This window comes from Haliotis rufescens, unplaced genomic scaffold (assembly GCF_023055435.1).
Source record: "Haliotis rufescens isolate VD_foot unplaced genomic scaffold, xgHalRufe1.0.p SCAF_10, whole genome shotgun sequence".
Classification (NCBI taxonomy): domain Eukaryota; kingdom Metazoa; phylum Mollusca; class Gastropoda; order Lepetellida; family Haliotidae; genus Haliotis; species Haliotis rufescens.
The window spans coordinates 22,457,414-22,477,571 of NW_025963780.1; the positions used below are offsets into that span (position 1 = coordinate 22,457,414).

The 20,158-nt window shown below is 39.1% G+C and overlaps 1 protein-coding gene across 1 annotated transcript in view; it reads left to right on the forward strand.

The window, feature by feature from the left end:
- Positions 1-20,158, forward strand: part of LOC124130888 — a 37,842-nt gene that overhangs the window by 11,157 nt on the left and 6,527 nt on the right. Inside the window, exons 2-6 of the mRNA XM_046493938.2 lie at positions 9-173; positions 1,392-1,534; positions 2,439-2,551; positions 3,546-3,722; positions 19,733-19,841. Of these exons, the coding sequence (XP_046349894.2) occupies positions 10-173; positions 1,392-1,534; positions 2,439-2,551; positions 3,546-3,722; positions 19,733-19,841 (706 nt within the window). The 5' untranslated portion in view covers position 9. The remainder of the gene's footprint in view (positions 1-8; positions 174-1,391; positions 1,535-2,438; positions 2,552-3,545; positions 3,723-19,732; positions 19,842-20,158) is intronic.

A 20,158-nucleotide genomic window follows, 5' to 3' on the forward strand; every position in this document is an offset into this window, starting at 1 on the left:
TGTTTCAGGATGGACGGGTTCCCCACGGCGTTCTACCTGGCGGGTCTGGAGGACGTCATCAACAACCCGTATGTGCTGTTTCGTCTGGTCACCCCCACGCCCCCCAACAGATTCCAGAAACGGGGAGGGGTGGAGTCTGCGGCGGGGCTTGTCAACGTCATCCCCCAGAGACGGTACGTCATTGTGTCACGGTGGTAACATTAATTGTAGCGTAAACTTTACGGAAAGAAGTTGTACTGCATCGCAGTCATACATTCTGGTTTAAAACCATATGTTTTTTTGTGAGTTCGTGGTCACCAGTCGACTAAGACTCCGCAATTCACTGTGAGTTGCCTACCTTAGCTGTGTCAGACGCATATGGTCGTGAATCGAATCCCGATTAGCCATCATTAAGTTTCTAGCTTTGTAGGCACCATACCCACATAGCTAACATAGCTAGCTGCAATGGGCATCTCCCTAATCCCTAATCAAGGCCCTAGCACACACCCATCCCCCATAACCAACCAACCCCCCCCCCCCCCCCCCCCCCCCCCCCCACACACACACACACACCCTCTTACGCAGGTTTAACAGTATGTCCTCCAACACTGACGGCAGCCATGTTAAATAAGATTTAACAAAGGTGTCACGTGCTGGGAATGAGCTTGATGGCGCGGATCATGCATTCAGTCAACGGTTATTTATAGGCCGATGTGATAGCGCTGAAATAACATTCACTCTCAGGACATAAACATGAGCATAAACTATCATGTTTCTGAAAACAGGTGCACCTCCAACAAAAGGAAAAAAAAGGTTGCTTTCACAACCTTGTATATTCGTTAACGGTTAAGTACAAACACGGTCATGCAACGCTCGTTGTCACGGCATTCATAGCCAGGCATTAAATATGAAAGCAAGCATTATACGATCTGACCACACTTCATTATCAAGTCATGTAATAACACGTTATGTAGTTCCACAGTACGTGCACTGATTTATCATGAATATATCATCTCGTGGTGAGACAGACTTGCCACTGTGCATTATCTGTGGGCAAAACTGTATACGCAAAACAGAACGTCTTATCCGTTTGTTGACACTGGCACTTTGGTTGAACAACCTGATCAATGAAATTTGCATTGTGCCACATATTTACCTTGTTTACAGTGTTAGAGAAGTAATACAGGCACAATCACTGTGGCTATACAGTAAACTACGGTTATAACGAACTCAAAGGGACTACTAATTTTAGTTCGTTATAACCGTAATTCGTTATAAGCATATATACAGCATAACTACAGCATATAGTCGGGACTAAAAAGTTAGTTCGTTATATCCGTTTGTTCGTTATAACCGTGCTCGTTATAACCGTAGTTTACTGTACTTACAGCCATATTGTGTTGACTCCACAGGGTGTACCGTATGGAGACCGTTGAGGAGATTGAGATATTCAAACGAGAGTTGATAAAGCGCCCCCTAGTGTTGCAGTGCATGTCGCACTCCGGCATGGGATGCGGCTCCACCTCGTTCGGGTGCGGCATCCTTCCCAACGACAGTAAGTGGTAGATGGAGAAAAGAAAGTTCAAAGCTTATGTTTGTTTGCAAGAATCGTCTTCGTAAGGAGGAAGGTGCAGTGAGTTTTTCATTGACCCTGCTTGTAATTTCGTATCCAGTCTAGGATGTCTCCATTCTGTCATCTACTGGTGAAGATTCCGGGGTAGAATAGGTCTCCAGCACAACCCATGCTTGCCGTAAAAGGCGACTATGCTTCTCGCAAGAGGCGACTAACGGGATCGGGTGGTCAGCCTCGCTGACTTGGTTGTTGCATGTCATCGTATCCCAAATGCGTAGATCGATGCTCATGATGTCAATCACAGCATTGTCTGGTGCAGATTCGATTATTTACAGACCGCCGTCATATTGCTGGAACAATGCTGAGTGCGGCGTTAAACAACAGTCACTCAGACATTGTGGTTATACTCGGTTTCTGAATCTACATCACTGACCGAGGTTACGTCTTAAACATCCTTTATTCTAAGAATGACATTATGTGATAAAGAGAATATTAGCCCAGTTTCCGCTTCGTCGATATATACACGGAATAAAAAATGATGCAGACAGTACCAAAATGCATTCGGCTAATAATGTCTATATGCAAAGTGTCAGATTGTGATTTCTATCATACATTCAATGTTATTAAAATATGTCATCGAATCGGGTGGTGAGACTTGCTGTCTTGGTTGATGCATGTCATCGATCCCAATTGCGTGGATCGATGCTCATGATATTAATCACTGGATTGTCTGGTCCAGAATCGATTATTTACAGACCGCCGTCATATAGCTGGAATATTGCTGAGTGCGGCGTTAAACAACAAACCAACCAATCATCGGGTTTCACATATAGTATGCTTTCCTACACATGTCCTAGTTCAGAAAAAAACAACTGTTTTTGTCTAGGAAACTGGGTGCTGTTAATCAACCAGACCTATCCCAAGATTCTCAGTCGTATCCAGATGGGATGCGATGCGGCAAAGAACGCTATGAACAAAGGCCACCCCTTCGTCCTCAGGGTAAGTAGTAAGCGGTTAAACATGACTTAACCTATTACGTATACGGACCGTCTCCGCGGTCTAGTGGTAGAGCGTCCGCCCGGAGAGCGGAAGGCCCGGGGTTCGATCCCCGACCGCGTCATACCAAAGGACTTTATAAGATGGTACTTGTTGTTACCCTGTCTGGCGCTCGGCATTAAGGGGCTAAATCAAGGACTGGTCGGCTCGGAGTCGGTATACTGTGTCTTAGTGGGGAATTCATGTCAAACTGCGGCATGGTATCTCAGTGAGCTAGCACTATAAATCGGCATCAGTCCGGGCTAGTACAAGCAGCCACACACACACACACACACACACACACACACACACACACACACGTACATGCACGTCGCTCTATAGGTGCAATAATCTTGGACGCGACGTTAAACCCCATTTCACCTATTTGAAGATGTCGACCGTGACGTGTTTCAGTTGTTCGTGACAAAAGAAAGAGCGCACATTAAGTAAAAAGAAAACACTTCTAACTTCGAGGGGTCACGCGTGGCCCAGACGTTTGAGATGCCGCAATTCGCTGTGCAGTGCCAGAAACCTATGATGTTTCTAGGTTTGTCAGCACCATACCCGTGCTCGTGGGTTTCACCGAAGTGGCAAGCGTCTCAGAACGGCATCAGTTCGGACGTTCTCTCACTTTAAGTTGACACAAGATATAACTAGAATACTGTTAAAACCCACCTCACTCACTCACCCAGAGCAGCATAGTTGACTACGTGGAAACGTGCATAATCGGGCAGTTCAGAATGGAAATAGAAAAGTACAAATACATATTTGGTGACTGCTTCAAGACATACAATTTCTTTCACTAAAAGAGGAACGAGACAACTTTTCGAAGAAATGTAGTGAACTTTATTCTATGTGCCTAAAAAACAAGCTATTTTTTTTCTAAAACAAAGTCATAAGTCATTTTTAATGTTTGATAATCAATCAACTATTTTGAATGGAGACGTCATTGTTGCAGTTCCGGTTCGGGACGTTGCTGCAGCGGCTGCACTCGGAGATATTCCCGGATGAGGAGATGCAGACACCCGCCCTCCATTACGCAGAGTGGGAGTTCGCGGAGGTCGTCATCAGATTCCCCGGTGGCAATCTCAGCTCTGACACAGAGAGCTCTCCCACAACTGTCATGGCCCCAGTGGTAAGTAGGGCTGATAAATCAGGACGGAATGATGAATAATCTTAACACGATAGGATGTTTCCCCATGTCCCCTAAACCACATCTTCCCGAGGCAAAAGAGTAAACTGGCTATAAAAGTCCAGTTTCCACCCTTGCCGAACTAGGCTGTTATTATAGAGTTAGATTTTGGCTGGACTAACGAGTCTATGCATAGTCCAATCAAAATCGGCACCGAAATCGGAATCCGGTTCATAAACTGTCGTGCAGATTCCGGTCGATTGGAGGATTTGCAAAGCATGTGCACCGCCAATTCGTTGACAGTAGATATTTTCCAAAATTGTTCATGTTCTTAATCAAGGTGTTCACGTGATTTGATGCATTTGCCGATTTAAGACCCGTTCTATCACAATATAGATCTTGATTATCGATCAGATCGTCTTGACTTGGCGCCGCCATTTTGTTTGGAGCAAATGCAAGTGATGTGAGAGGTGGAATCTGATTGGTCCATAGGAGAGGCTTAGAAGGGATATAACTGGTAATAGCCACTAGTAGTGCTACGATCGAGCCCAGAAATTCAAGCCTAGTCCGGTAAGGGTGGAAACTGGATTTTTAAATTCAGTTAACTCTCTTGCCTCGGGAAGATGCCTGTAACATTGTAACAGCTTGTGTTGATTGTTTTTATTGTTGCCACTTCAATATCTCAGCCACAATCGTCTCTTGACTGAGAAATAAATGAAACCATCATTTGAAAACAATGCTGTTGTTGTTGTTGTTGTTGTTGTTGTTGTTGTTGTTGTTGTTGTTCGATACTGTGATATTGGAATTGCTTTTCTTGTAAGTCTATCATTATGGCTATCATCACTGCAAAAAAAATCCATATATACAAGCTTGTATATCCTTTGGAAAGATGATATTTCCAAAGGATATACAAGATTGGAAAGATGATATATACAAAATATACAAGTTTGTATATATGACATATACAAAATATACAAATTTGTATATATGGTGTATCCAAATTTGTTTTGTTTGTATATATTGGTAAAGGGAGATAATTATTATGTATCTGTGTATAATTATGATATATGTGCAAATTGAAGTGTTTTAAGTTGAGCACTGTGTTTCTTTGTATATGTTGGTAAAGGAGGATAATTGCTATGTATTGCTCTATAAATGTTTTGTATGTGCAAAATAGTATCAGCAAGTTACAAAAAACTGATTTAGTGGCGGGTAACATTACTGGAAGGTTTAATTAGTACTCCACACTGTTAGCGGGAGTACATCCTGTCCTTGCAATGATATTGACGGGTGGGCGGTTGAGGCGTCTGGTACTTTTCCTGGCGCGGTGCTTGGTATGTGAGTAGACTTTATGGTCAAATGCACAGAGGGGATTAGCTGTTGGGGGCGATTGCTTTGGCGGTAACTTCTGTATTGAAAGTGTTTGAGCTTGGATTTGTTTTACGGGGAGGCCGCGATGTGTTTTGTAACATGCTCTCGTGCACATATGCCAACAGAGTGGATTGCACAGAGGATGAAAACTATTTTATCACTACTTAAAAGTGTTGAATTTGGTTTGTTCTGAGCTGTCGGATATACATTGTTATAATGTGAAATCTCGGCGGAAACGCGGAAAATCGCGTTTTGTAAAACGGTAGTCCTTGGGGAAAATTGTATTATGAGCAACCGGATGCGTAAATAACGTGTGTAATATATTCCCGTATTATATTTTATAATACTTGTTCTTTAAATATTGTTATCAATGCGAGAACGAAGATTACCTTGAAAAAACACAACAGCATGCATATGTTCTAGCAAAAAGAAACTTGATATATATTCATTTGGCTTAATTTCTACTTTGGAAAACTTAGTTGGCGCTCTAAAAGCTTGACGCTGTATAATTTGGCACGCGCATGGTTGGGTGCAAACCATATGTACATCAATAATAATAGTAAAAATAATAATAATAATAATAATAATAATAATACATCATGATGGCAGTTTCAATGTAAAGATTAAGTATTTTTAAAGATATGGAAAATAAATCTTGATAACTGCTTTAATCTTTGATCTTTGGGAAAATAATAATGGAATTGGTTGAGTGACTAACATATTCTACTTTAAAAGTGACAGGAACGTGATTTACATAATTAAAATATAGAATAATATACAAATTATAAGAGAGGGTTTGTGATTTATTTTGGGATGAAGTCAGTATTTAACTTGCGCTTTCCGACATTATGCGTATTTCGCACACGGTTAAGAAAAAAAATGCAATTCATTTATTTATAAAAAGTACGAATGCATCAATCCTACATCACAGGACCATGTACATAATTTGTTGAATGTTATTTCGTGAATACACAAATTGCATAACACATTCCCTGAGGACAAACCCAAATTGCCCGTCCCTTTGTGACAGGTGTTAATTAGAGAATGTATTGCCACCATATTATGTCCCGGCACTTTTATGACATGTAATGAACCTAGTCAATCCCTGGGTCTGTAACAACAACATGGGTCTAATAAAATCAAAGTAACATAAATGTTACGTCATTCGAATTAAAAAAGAGACTGAAAAAATGTAACATGAATATAATTGCCCTTTTGAGGGTAATATAATTTTGGGAAAATATATGTTTTCTTGTATTTATGGACGACTTCACACAAGCTGAAAAATTAAACATATGTTTATATAGCTATATTTACATACATGGCATTAACATGTAATAATAATATTGATCATGTTTGTTAATTTGTACATTTCGTTGTTATTGGTATCCTGAGTATGTTGTAATAATGCATGTGTTCTGATCTTATTTGACGTAGATTACATGAACTAGTAGAGTGACTTTCTTTCATCAGCGTGGAAGGATTACCCACACATATACCCTTAATCCTTTGTCAAACAGAAAGAAGTCATATAGATATCATATCTAACTGGTACTAAAAGTTCACTATCAATCTCCTCTGATAACAAACTTACATTTAATATCCCCAAGCTACAATACCAAGCATGCTCATGGAGTAATTATGAGAAACCCGAATGATATCCTGTCTACGTGGTCACACCCGGTGATTGTTAAGACATTCAGACAATATGGCAGTCTGTATTCATTTCTTATATCCCAAAAGTCCCCACCAAGCTTCCTTTTATTAACATTGGGATGAGGGGAGATATACATATTGTATTAAATAATACATCAATACATCAAAACAGAACAAAAAAGATAGGTCAACAGTGCGGTTGATGGAAAGGGGTTTCCTAAGAAAAGTTATTTAACTCTTTAATACTTAATATGTGTCTCAAAGTATGTATTAAGTCTTACTACTAGTTATTATATATGTGCAAATCCACCCGAACGTCGGATGTACATGGCCGATTTCAAAATAGCTAAATTAGGCACTGTTCAAATTGTTTCCAATAAACCACTGATTAGAAACTCACTTAACCTTTAGAATTGGTTTCTAAATATATTGTAGTTGGGGCATGTGTAAAAATTAATGCAGTGTACCATTGTGACAGCCACAAGAGCATGCATGATGTGTTATCTGAGATGTGTTTTTTAAGCCGATGGAAGTTTAAAGTGACAAAATCTGGTATCATGGCTTAACTGAATATAACATTGTCTAAGTTTAATAATCCTCTTTTTCCGGTGACTATTCCAATTATTAATGGTATCAGGTAGGAATGACTTGCATTCAGTTCTACAACGTATAGCCTGTGAATTGGTTAGATTTCTTTATATGTAATCACTAACAGCAAAGATGTTTTCCATCTTGTAAAAATGTGTAATGGCTACGTTGGTCTCACTCTACATTTTCACGTGGCTTGTACTTACTTACTTATATTAGGAGATTTTACGTGCGCTTTCCGACTGGAGCGTATTTCGCACACGGGCCCGGCCGGGCCATTTAGTGGTATAAAAGTGGTAGCGAGAGGAGTGCAACCAAGGAGGGGGGTTTAGTGGTTGCTCATATAAAGTTTTGAAATTTTGAGATTTGGAATACATGCCTTGGGGGAGTGGTTGGGACTAAGGGAGTGTGTGGGGGTGAGTTGATGTTTTTTGGATGTTTAGTGTTGGTGGTTTAGTGAAGTTTTAAATACGGTTAATTAGTTCTGTTTTGGTTAGGTAAATGCCTAGGGCTTTGAAGTTTTCTATTTTATTTTGGGGGTTAAGGATTGCTTCTAAGGTAAGAGCGTTATTTGGATTTAGGTTGGTTTGTAATGTTGTACGTTGTGTGAGGTAGTGGGTGCAATGTAGTAGTACGTGGTCTATTGTTTCTGGGTGAGTGCAGTGTGGGCACTTCCCGTTTGCGTGTTTTTTTAGTTTTAGAAGGTGGTTATTTAGTTTGGTGTGTCCTGTTTGGAGTTTGGTGATTATTCTATCGATTTTTTTGGAGGGATGGAGGATTTTTGGTTTGGTGAGGGGTTTTTTGAGGGTTTTTAGGATTTGGGTTTTTGTGTTTTGATAGAGGTTATGCCATTTTTGGGTGATTTTACGTTTGTTTATACTTTTGATTTCTGCTTTAGATATTGGTAGCTTAAGGCTTATGTCTGGTATTTTTAGGGATTGTTTTGCGGCTCTGTCTGCGTTTTCATTCCCGTAAATTCCTACGTGAGCTGGTATCCAGATAAGTTGTATGTTTTTGCCTGCCTCTGTTAGTTTGTTTACGCTTTTGAGAATTTGGTTTATTAATTTGGGGCGGTTTTTGGTGTTTTTGTTTTGGAGGGCCTGAAGTCCGCTTAGTGAGTCTGAGAGTATTAAGATTTTTTTTTGGTTTTTGGTGTGATGGCTGTGGAGCGCCGTGGCGATACCCATGAGCTCTGCGGTGAATATAGATTGGTTGTTTGGGAGTCGGAAGGATTGAGTATTTTTGACTGGTTGGGCTATATGGACTCCGAAACCTGTGTGATTTGTGATCGGATCAGCGGATCCGTCTGTGTATATGTGACACCAATTTGGCCATTTTTGATGGATGTAAGCTAGTGATGTGCTTTTAGCTAGGTTTGGGTCGGTTTGTTTGTTTATTGTGTTGGCTAGGGATGTGTCTATTTTGGGGATTTTAAGTTTTGGGGTGAATACGTTTGATTGTTTGCAGTTTTGTTGTTGGTTTCCTATTTGGTGTTCGTTATGGTAGTTTATTATTCGTTGGGATATTGGGGTGAGTAGAGGGTGTTTTCTAGTTAGTGCCTGGTTTTGGGGACGTATGTTTTGGTTTAGCATGTTTTGGAGAAGGGGGTTTGATTGAGATGCTGCCCAGAAGTTTAGTGTTAAGTGTTGTCTACGTAAATTTAGTGGCATTTCTCCTGTAAGGGCCTGAAGTGATGTGAGGGAGGTGCCATGTTGAGTACGTGTTACTAGTTTGAGGGCTTGATATTGTATTGAATCTAGTTTTTTGGTTAGGGTTTCGTTTAGGGTATCGTATATGGCACAGCCGTAGTCTAGTTTAGATCTGATTAGGGATGTGTAGAGGCTGAGGAGGGTATCTTTAGAGGCTCCCCAGTTGGAGCCGGTTAGGCATCTTAGTGTGTTTAGATCTTTGCTACATCTGGTGGTTAGGTTTTGGACGTGAGCATCCCAGGAGAGATGCTCGTCGAAGATTAGACCTAGGAATTTAGTTTGCTTTTGAAATATGATTGGTTTATTGTTTAGTTTGAGGAGAGGGGAGGCCCGTCTCATATTTTTGTGTTTGAATACTATTCCTGTCGTTTTTTCGGAGTTTAGGGAGAAGCCCCATTTGTCTGCCCAGTTTTGTATTTTGTTTAGGGATTTTTGTAGTAAGTCCTGAGATGTTAAGATACTTTTGGAGCGGATCCATAGGGCTCCGTCATCCGCAAATTTTGAGGTGTTTATTTTGGGGGATAAGCCATCAAATAGGTCGTTTATCATTATGTTAAAAAGTGTGGGGCTAAGAATGCTGCCTTGAGGGGTGCCGTTTGCCAGGGGACACTGCTCTGACAAGGCCTGGTCTATACCCACTGTAATTTTGCGGTTTTGGAGGAAGCTTTGGATGTAGTTTACGATTTGACCTTTAAGTCCTATTTTTTTAAGTTTTTGGATTAATCCGTTATGCCATACCATATCAAAGGCTTTAGAGAAGTCCAGAAAGATGCCTGTTGTGTATTGTTTGTTTAGTTGACCGGTTTTAATATCCTGTTCGAGACGAGCGAGGTTATCTAGGGTGGAGTGGCCAGGAGTGAAACCGCTTTGATCTGAGTTTATTATGTTATTTTGAGATAGATAGTGTTGAAGTCTATTTTTGGCCATGGATTCCATTACTTTGCAAAGGTTGGAAGTAAGAGAGATTGGTCTATAAGAGTTAGCTTGGTTGGTTGGTTTACCGGGTTTGGGAATAGGTATGATTAGCGCCTCTTTCCAGGGGGTTGGTACATGGCCTTTTATGTAGATTAGGTTATATAGTTTGAGTAGTGTCTGGAGTAATTTAGGGGGGAGTTTTTTTAATATTTGGTAGGAGGTTAGGTCTAGTCCTGGGGCTGTTCCCTTTTTCCTATTTTGGAGTACATAATTGAGTTCTTCTATTGTGTACGGCTGATTTATTTCTAGGGCGTCATTATTTGGGTCTTGGCTAGGTTTGGTTTCTGTTTTAAGTTTTAGTTGGAATTTGTCACTGAAATTGTTATTACTGCTTGTGGCCGAAAAGTGGTTTGCTAGGTTGTCTGCTTTTTCGCTAGGGGTTGTTGAGTTATTTATGTTAGGTGTCTTTTGGTGACGTTTTAGGCCTCTAACGGCGTGGATTTTACGCCAGACCGTTCTGGCGTCTGTACGGTTGTTTAATCCCTCACAGAATTTTTTCCAGTCTCTAGTTTTTGCTATTTTAACTAGGTTTTGTACCTGGTGGTTTAGTTGGTGAGCTACTGGTTTGGCTTTGTTGAAGGCTGTTTTACGTTTTTGTCTAGTTAGTTCTATTTCCTCGTTCCACCAGGGTACAGAGGGCCTACCCGATTTATTGGGTTTTTTAAAGGGGATTGCGCTTTTGGCTGCGTTTATTATGAAGTCCGTTAGGTTTTGGCAATATATTTCTGGGTCACTATTTTCTAGTTCTACTAGGTTAGCTTGGTTGCATATGTCTTGGAATTTATCCCAGTTAGCCTGGTTGTAGTTAAATTTAGGTTCTGAACTTTCGGATTGATTTGGGACGTTAGTGTTTCCTATGGTTATGTTTATGGGGAAGTGATCACTTCCTAGGGGGGCGTCGTGAACTTCCCATTGGGTACTTTGAGCTAAGTCTGCTGTACATATGGTTAGGTCGATAGCCGACATGTTTTTATTGTTTTTGTCGTATCTGGTAGGTTGGTTGTTATTTAGTAGTACTAAATTATTTGTTTCTATCCATTCTGATATTAGTTTGCCGTGATTATCTAGTTTATCTCCCGTGCCCCAGGAAGGGTGGTGGGCGTTGAAGTCTCCTAGAAAGATGGTAGATTTGTTGCCTATCTTTGTGAGTATGTTTAGATCCTCCGGTTGGATTTTCTGTTGTTGCCAGTGGTAGATGTTTATGATGTTTATTTTTTGGTTTTTAAGGGTGATTTGGATACCATTGGCTTCTAGGTTTGGGGTGTTTATTTTGATTTCCTCGTAGCTTATGTCTTCTCTAATTAGTATTAGTAGGCCACCTGATGCTCTTATTATTTTGGTTTTAGGTCGATCATGTCTGACTATGTTGTAGTTTGGTAGGTGAAATTTGGATTTATTGGAGAATTTAGTTTCCTGGATGCACGCTATGTGTGGTCCTTGTTTTAGTTTAAATCTAGCTTTTAATTCGTGGCTGTGGGAGTTAAGCCCGGCCGCATTCCACTGAAAGATATTTAGGCCTGTCATTATGTGGGCTTTTAGTGTTTGGAGATTACGATTTTGGTTTGGTTTTTGGTTTATAGTCCTGCGATTGCTAGGTTGTAACTATCGTAGAATTCTTGGTAGGTTTGGGTAGTTAGATTTAGTCTATGTGCTACCTGGTGTAGGTTAGTGGCTTTAAGGTCTGGTTTGATTTCTTTAAGCATGTATACTAGTAGGAGTGTGAAGCTATTTAGTTTGGTGGTTAAAGTTTCGGGTTCAGGTTGAGTTTGGGGTTTGCGTTTGCGATTTTTCAGGGTTTTGGGGGCTGAAAATGTTTTATCATTTATGTTTTGATCAGTTGTGGTTTGGGAGTCATCTAGGTTAATTAGATTGGTTTCCTCACTATCCATGGGAGTTGTGTGGGTGTTTGGTTGTGTTGGAGTAGGTGTACTGGGTATTTCAATGGGTTTAGTAATGTTTAGTTTTTCGTGTGTTGCTTGCTCGTGTGTGGTTGTTGTTGCCCTGGTGGCTGTAGATTGTATGGTGTTGGGGTGAGATATGGTAGGTTTAGTGAGTTTTGGTTTAGGTGCGGGTGTGGATGCGGCGACTGGTTTGGGTGTGGCGAATGTTGGCGGGTAGTGTTGGGTTTGGGTGTTTGTGGCTGATGCTTGTGGTGTTGGCATGAGGACGCCGTCGTACGGGCTCTGTAGGTGTGGTTGGTTGTTTGGTTTGTACCTCTTATTGGCTCTTATTGGCCCACAAATAGTCCGTAATCAGTGAGTGGGCGAGGTAAAAATTAACGTCTCATCGGCATTATTTCAGCGTCCGTAATGAATTAATGTGTAGACATTCTAGGATTAATTCTTTTTCTTTGGTACAATTATCCAAAATATGGGAGCAAAAGATTGGCAATATATATATGCTTGTTCATGACTTATGTAAAAGGGGTTATTTATCTGAGTGATTGAGTATGGTTCACGGCGGTGGACACCAGAAAGGTATTTAAGACAATTAATCATAGGGCTTACCTCGTTAACTCGCCAATATCATAATCTGACTGAAATATTAACACCAAAGTCCTTTCATTTTAAGATTAGGTTTTGCACTTGGGCACACTTTGACGTGATATTGAACAGTTTTCTTTTTCCCTGGATTAAGTTTTACTTGCATTCATTCATTTGGTAATTTTCTCCAAATTGGCATTTATATTTTATGCAGTAGTATTTGGAACTGTCCATTTTTGGAATAGGGTTGACCCCACCGCAAGCACAGTAAACAGAAATTCCCAGGTGAATAATATGTACTATAGTTTGTTGGCTCGACATGCAAGACTCCATAATTTTAGCTATAAATTCATAGTAATATTAAATTAATTTTTTTTATAAAGAATTCATTGATGTATTTGACATGAGACGTAGCGACACTCATGTATTTTATAATAATGTACAATTTCAATGCCTTAAATCTGTTGCATTAAACAAATTCTTTGATTTGATGTTGTCATATTGTGACTCAATTTGTGTCTAGTCTTCCAAATGTTCTATTGCGAATACATATAGTGTCAGCGCTCATGATCGCCATATCTATGAATGAATGAAAATATCATCATTAATAAACTTACCTGAGCTCAATATGTGTTCTGAAGACAAATCGCTGTAAAGCATCTTGCACGGCTTCGTTCACGTTCACCCTCAAATGTACGAAAGGAAAATCTGCAACTGTGCGTGTTCAATGTTCGTTTGCATTTTTGTGACAGGCGGTCGTTATTTTCATTAAGATTCCACAAATTCATAAATCACAACTGATGTAGCTGCCTTGGTTAACTGGAGTCAGGATATAACTAATTACAAACTCTGTTCTAATTATGCTAATCGAGGAAGTGCATTATACTGGATGACAAACTTAGTAATCCTTTCACACTAATCCTTGTTTACAATGAACGCATGTCAAATGACTAAATAAACATCCTTTTTTATTTTCTTAAGTAGAAGTATCACAATGGGCGGTGAACACAACTGTTTGTAGAATGATAGTTTCAGAAAGGAATACAAATACAAATATACAGAAAGGGGTTTAAAATGGTTTCTTTCTTTGCATCCACGCATTGTTGTTGTGGATGCGGTTATTTGCTGTCGGAATTGTTTTTGCAATTCAATTAGTTAATTACATGTCACATGACAACTGCATGTCACGGGGGCCTGGACATAAATCACGTGGTGCACTATTAGGCCTATAATAACCCCCAACCTTGATTCTGCATCAATTCAAAAACTCCTGAATCCTCATCGACTCCTGAACACTTAGATTTTGACGTTGTCATCTTGATCATCAGAACCATCAAAGGCGGCAAAATACAGTAAGCAACTTTTCTCCCACTTTTCAATTCAGATGTAGACAAGTACAACACGTTTAGTAATGATTTAAAAAATTGTACGAGTTTCTTAGTGTCAATAATTAGTAGAACAGACGTAAAACAGACATACGAATGGACACGTTATAGACAACAATCCTATATATTTTAGTAACAATGATTAGTTGGAGTGACCAGTATATATTTGCAAAAAATAGATTTATAAAAGTTCAGCTTATTAAGTACAATACACCCATCAAATAGAGCTGCATGTGTCAGGGACCCAATCTAGATAGCGCCAACATCTAGAACCGCTGCGCCGGAAGTAGGTAACGTTTCTAGCTCTTACGTCGAGTAAAATCAGAAATGATTCGCGTGATACATATATGATGTACATATATGTGAACAGCCTCTCGTTATTAATGCCCTTTAATTGTAGTCATCTTACTATTTGATCGTTTGTGCCACACAAAGCTATAAGATCCGTAATAAAAATACGGAAAAATGAACAGATTAATCTCATGGACATATATTCAAAAATGGTAGCATAACGAATGAAGTAATGTTTTAATTTCCGTTCCCATAATACTGTTTAGATGAAACACCGTTAGCAACTTGAATGGGAATAAACAGTGGTAGCTGTCACTAGCCAAAGGATACTAGACTATACAAGAACAGTTTTAGCATCTCACACCGTCCCGACAGGCGCCAACCTCTCAAATATTGCACAACATATATTGATGGCGTAGTATGATATTAATATTACATTGTTTCTTGAATACTGTGCGAAGAATATTTTGTACGATGGCAAGATTCAAAACAAGTATCATTATCTTCTTTGCGAGGAATTTAGAAGTTGGAGTATTGAGAGAGGATAAGATCTGTGGATGAACAACATCACTTGCTTGATAATGGTGTTACAACATACACCTAAACGTCGCTCCTAACTGTAATAAAGACGTTGTTCATCAATATATCTTATCTCTACTCAGTTTTCATTATCGCTAAAATTAGACAAAACTGTAAAAATGGTTTAACATGTGTGGTAGCACAGCTAGTCCCTGTAAAATTTTCATTTAAAAAAAATAAATAAAAAATCACAGCGCACAGGGAAATTGAGCGAGGCTCAATTCGAACGGTATTCCCATGTTATGTTATGTTTTTCTGAAAATGTACATGAAGCGCATTGGTCAAGAAGTTTATATGAAGACCACTCCGGAATACAAGGATTCAAAAATGCATACATGATATTGTAAATATATCTAGATTTTTAGACAGGATAATGCATAGATAATATTCCAACAGTCAGATTAACGTAGATTCCTCTACGCTGGGCAAACACTGGTCTATGTAGAATCATATCGTTATCTGGGACTACGGGTTGACGAGCATCTAGATATGTGAAACTGTGAAAGAGTTGTACAATTCTGCCAGCCATGCTTTGTCTTATTCTGTTGGGTGTATGTCTTATGATGTTTTTTTATGAAACTGTATGAAAGTCTTGTTGAGCCGGTAATGATCTATGGCTCTGGTATATGAGGATAAAACGTTTATCTAATCCACAATAGAGCCGTAATTATTTCTTGGTGTTAGTAACGGTACCTCCAGTATAGCCACTAATGGAGACATGGGTCTCTCCTCCCCGTTTGTTACTCCTGCTAATGTTTTTAGACTACCCCAAGATTTAATAACAGTACTTGTAACGCTTTGATGAAGAAAATGGTTACTATGTAAAAGTTCATGGAGTACTAAAGTTGTTAAAATTGCCTGTAATCTTAATATTAATGATGTTATGAATATTATGACTGCTCCAATGTCCCGAATTGCCCATATTAAAAACGTTCTCGTAAACAAAGATGAACTGAGCTGGAGAACAAAGCTTTGGAACGATAAACATAACGTTAAGGGCAATACATTAAGAACTTTCATAATCGTAACGTTGTTGCTCCTTATGTTTTAAATACAGGGACCACCGTCGCATTTTAGCTAGTTTTAGATCTGGATCGAAACAGGACGATTTACAACCCCCCAAACCTTTTAGAAAATAGAATCTGCCCGCACTGTTTTAAAATTGTTCATAAAAGTTTGTCGAAAATGAATTTCACTTTATTAAATGTTATGTCCTTTATGATCTTAGAAGTATTTTACTTAGATAATGGTCATCTCTTTTGAAACACGTGACGCATTCATAAAATAACTTCCTCTGTAAGGTTCACACCCAATTGTCAGACATCCCATTTGGCAGGTGGCCGAATCTTCAGACAGACCAGTCAAGTGTGACCAGTGTATTCGCCTGGTCTAAACTACTAATTACTGTGCTGCTCTCGACTGTGGGCAGAGTAAGCTATTCAAACTCGTTAAGTGATACAGATTAACCAGATTCCTCTACGCTGGGCAAACACTGGTCTATGTAGAATCATATCGTTATCTGGGACTACGGGTTGACGAGCATCTAGATATGTGAAACTGTGAAAGAGTTGTACAATTCTGCCAGCCATGCTTTGTCTTATTCTGTTGGGTGTATGTCTTATGATGTTTTTTTATGAAACTGTATGAAAGTCTTGTTGAGCCGGTAATGATCTATGGCTCTGGTATATGAGGATAAAACGTTTATCTAATCCACAATAGAGCCGGTAAATTATTTCTTGGTGTTAGTAACGGTACCTCCATGTATAGCCACTAATGGAGACATGGGTCTCTCCTCCCCGTTTGTTACATTACATGCTTATGTTTTTAGACTACCCCAAGATTTAATAACAGTACTTGTAACGCTTTGATGAAGAAAATGGTTACTATGTAAAAGTTCATGGAGTACTAAAGTTGTTAAAATTGCCTATAATCTTAATATTTATGATGTTATGAATATTATGACTGCTCCAACGTCCCGAAAGAAGAAAATAGCCCATATTAAAAACGTTCTCGTAAACAAAGATGAACTGAGCTGGAGAACAGAGCTTTGGAACGATAAACATAACGTTAAGGGCAATACATTAAGAACTTTCATGATCGTAACGTTGTTGCTCCTTATGTTTTAAATACAGGGACCACCGTCGCATTTTAGCTAGTTTTAGATCTGGATCGAAACAGGACGATTTACAACCCCCCAAACCTTTTAGAAAATAGAATCTGCCCGCACTGTTTTAAAATTGTTCATAAAAGTTTGTCGAAAATGAATTTCACTTTATTAAATGTTATGTCCTTTATGATCTTAGAAGTATTTTACTTAGATAATGGTCATCTCTTTTGAAACAGGTGACGCATTCATAAAATAACTTCCTCTGTAAGGTTCACACCCAATTGTCAGACATCCCATTTGGCAGGTGGCCGAATCATCAGACAGACCAGTCAAGTGTGACCAGTGTATTCGCCTGGTCTAAACTACTAATTACTGTGCTGCTCTCGACTGTGGGCAGAGTAAGCTATTCAAACTCGTTAAGTGATACAGATTAACCAGATTCCTCTACGCTGGGCAAACACTGGTCTATGTAGAATCATATCGTTATCTGGGACTACGGGTTGACGAGCATCTAGATATGTGAAACTGTGAAAGAGTTGTACAATTCTGCCAGCCATGCTTTGTCTTATTCTGTTGGGTGTATGTCTTATGATGTTTTTTTATGAAACTGTATGAAAGTCTTGTTGAGCCGGTAATGATCTATGGCTCTGGTATATGAGGATAAAACGTTTATCTAATCCACAATAGAGCCGGTAAATTATTTCTTGGTGTTAGTAACGGTACCTCCATGTATAGCCACTAATGGAGACATGGGTCTCTCCTCCCCGTTTGTTACATTACATGCTTATGTTTTTAGACTACCCCAAGATTTAATAACAGTACTTGTAACGCTTTGATGAAGAAAATGGTTACTATGTAAAAGTTCATGGAGTACTAAAGTTGTTAAAATTGCCTATAATCTTAATATTTATGATGTTATGAATATTATGACTGCTCCAACGTCCCGAAAGAAGAAAATAGCCCATATTAAAAACGTTCTCGTAAACAAAGATGAACTGAGCTGGAGAACAGAGCTTTGGAACGATAAACATAACGTTAAGGGCAATACATTAAGAACTTTCATGATCGTAACGTTGTTGCTCCTTATGTTTTAAATACAGGGACCACCGTCGCATTTTAGCTAGTTTTAGATCTGGATCGAAACAGGACGATTTACAACCCCCCAAACCTTTTAGAAAATAGAATCTGCCCGCACTGTTTTAAAATTGTTCATAAAAGTTTGTCGAAAATGAATTTCACTTTATTAAATGTTATGTCCTTTATGATCTTAGAAGTATTTTACTTAGATAATGGTCATCTCTTTTGAAACAGGTGACGCATTCATAAAATAACTTCCTCTGTAAGGTTCACACCCAATTGTCAGACATCCCATTTGGCAGGTGGCCGAATCATCAGACAGACCAGTCAAGTGTGACCAGTGTATTCGCCTGGTCTAAACTACTAATTACTGTGCTGCTCTCGACTGTGGGCAGAGTAAGCTATTCAAACTCGTTAAGTGATACAGATTAACCAGATTCCTCTACGCTGGGCAAACACTGGTCTATGTAGAATCATATCGTTATCTGGGACTACGGGTTGACGAGCATCTAGATATGTGAAACTGTGAAAGAGTTGTACAATTCTGCCAGCCATGCTTTGTCTTATTCTGTTGGGTGTATGTCTTATGATGTTTTTTTATGAAACTGTATGAAAGTCTTGTTGAGCCGGTAATGATCTATGGCTCTGGTATATGAGGATAAAACGTTAATCTAATCCAAAATAGAGCCGGTAAATTATTTCTTGGTGTTAGTAACGGTACCTCCATGTATAGCCACTAATGGAGACATGGGTCTCTCCTCCCCGTTTGTTACATTACATGCTAATGTTTTTAGACTACCCCAAGATTTAATAACAGTACTTGTAACGCTTTGATGAAGAAAATGGTTACTATGTAAAAGTACTAAAGTTGTTAAAATTGCCTGTAATCTTAATATTTATGATGTTATGAATATTATGACTGCTCCAATGTCCCGAAAGAAGAAAATTGCCCATATTAAAAACGTTCTCGTAAACAAAGATGAACTGAGCTGGAGAACAGAGCTTTGGAACGATAAACATCAATGTTTAAAACTACTTTCAACTACTTGTTGCTGGCGTACGCATTTTATATTGATCAAACTGTTATTAAGATCTGTAAAACATAACGAAATACAAATTATTTCATAACATCATATAGTTGTCATAATGAAAATAGTATTAAAGCATTATTGTCACATGCAATAATTATACTGTTCGGTATCATTAGTAAACTTTGCAACCACATATTATGTGAAACATTCTATAAGAGGTGAGGAAATTGAATGAAGCAGTGGTAAAATCTAACCATATATACAAAATTGTATATTTTGGAAATACCAACTATACAAAATTGTATATTTTGGAAATATCAAATATACAAAATTGTATATTTTGTATATATGGGTATTTTTTCTTGTGCATCTATAAGTATGTACAAAACAAATTACTTCGGTAAATACTGTTTCAGATTATTCGCCTTGCCCAGCAGCATGAAATATAGTCGCAGTAAAATGAAACAGAAAAAATAAACGTATGGTTTCCTTGGGTTTAGTCCAGTGGTGAGAGTGTCAGCTCGTCACGCTGAGAGACTGGGTTCCATTGAGACACATGGGCACAATGTAATGTTGGTGTCCCTCGAGGGGATAATGCGTGAATAAGGGAAAAAGTTGCGTAAAACAAGACCCCAGGTTTTCACCAAAAGGACATTCTGCTGAAGAGAAAATCAGTTACAGTGGTTACATATTAGATGTCATCCTGGGAAAGGTTTTGACTTCAGATATCATATGATGAGTTTCTGCCCTTGTTTCAACAGTGCACTGAGCTGAATTTCGACTTTGCGGACATCACCCTGAACGAGATTAAACGTGTGCAAAACCCGCAAGACAAAATACTACGAGGGAAAATCCCAGCAATAACAGAAGGTAAGCCTTGTCTGGCTGGAACAACTTATTTATATACACAAAGGCAAAGTCGTCTAAGGCGCCGCAATGCTACGTGTATGTTCACAGTTTCTTCTTTTTGGTGTGCCAGAAACCAAGACCTAGAGTTCTAATCCCAGATCGGCTCGGATTATCTCTCTAAATTTGTTAGCACCATACCCGAGTTACACTAAAGTGGTAGGGACGGTCGGGTAGCCTAGTGGTAAAAGCGTTCGCTCGTCATGCCGAAGACCCGGGTTCGATTCCCGTCATGGGTACAATGTGTGAAGCCCATTTCTGGTGTCCCCCGCCGTGATATT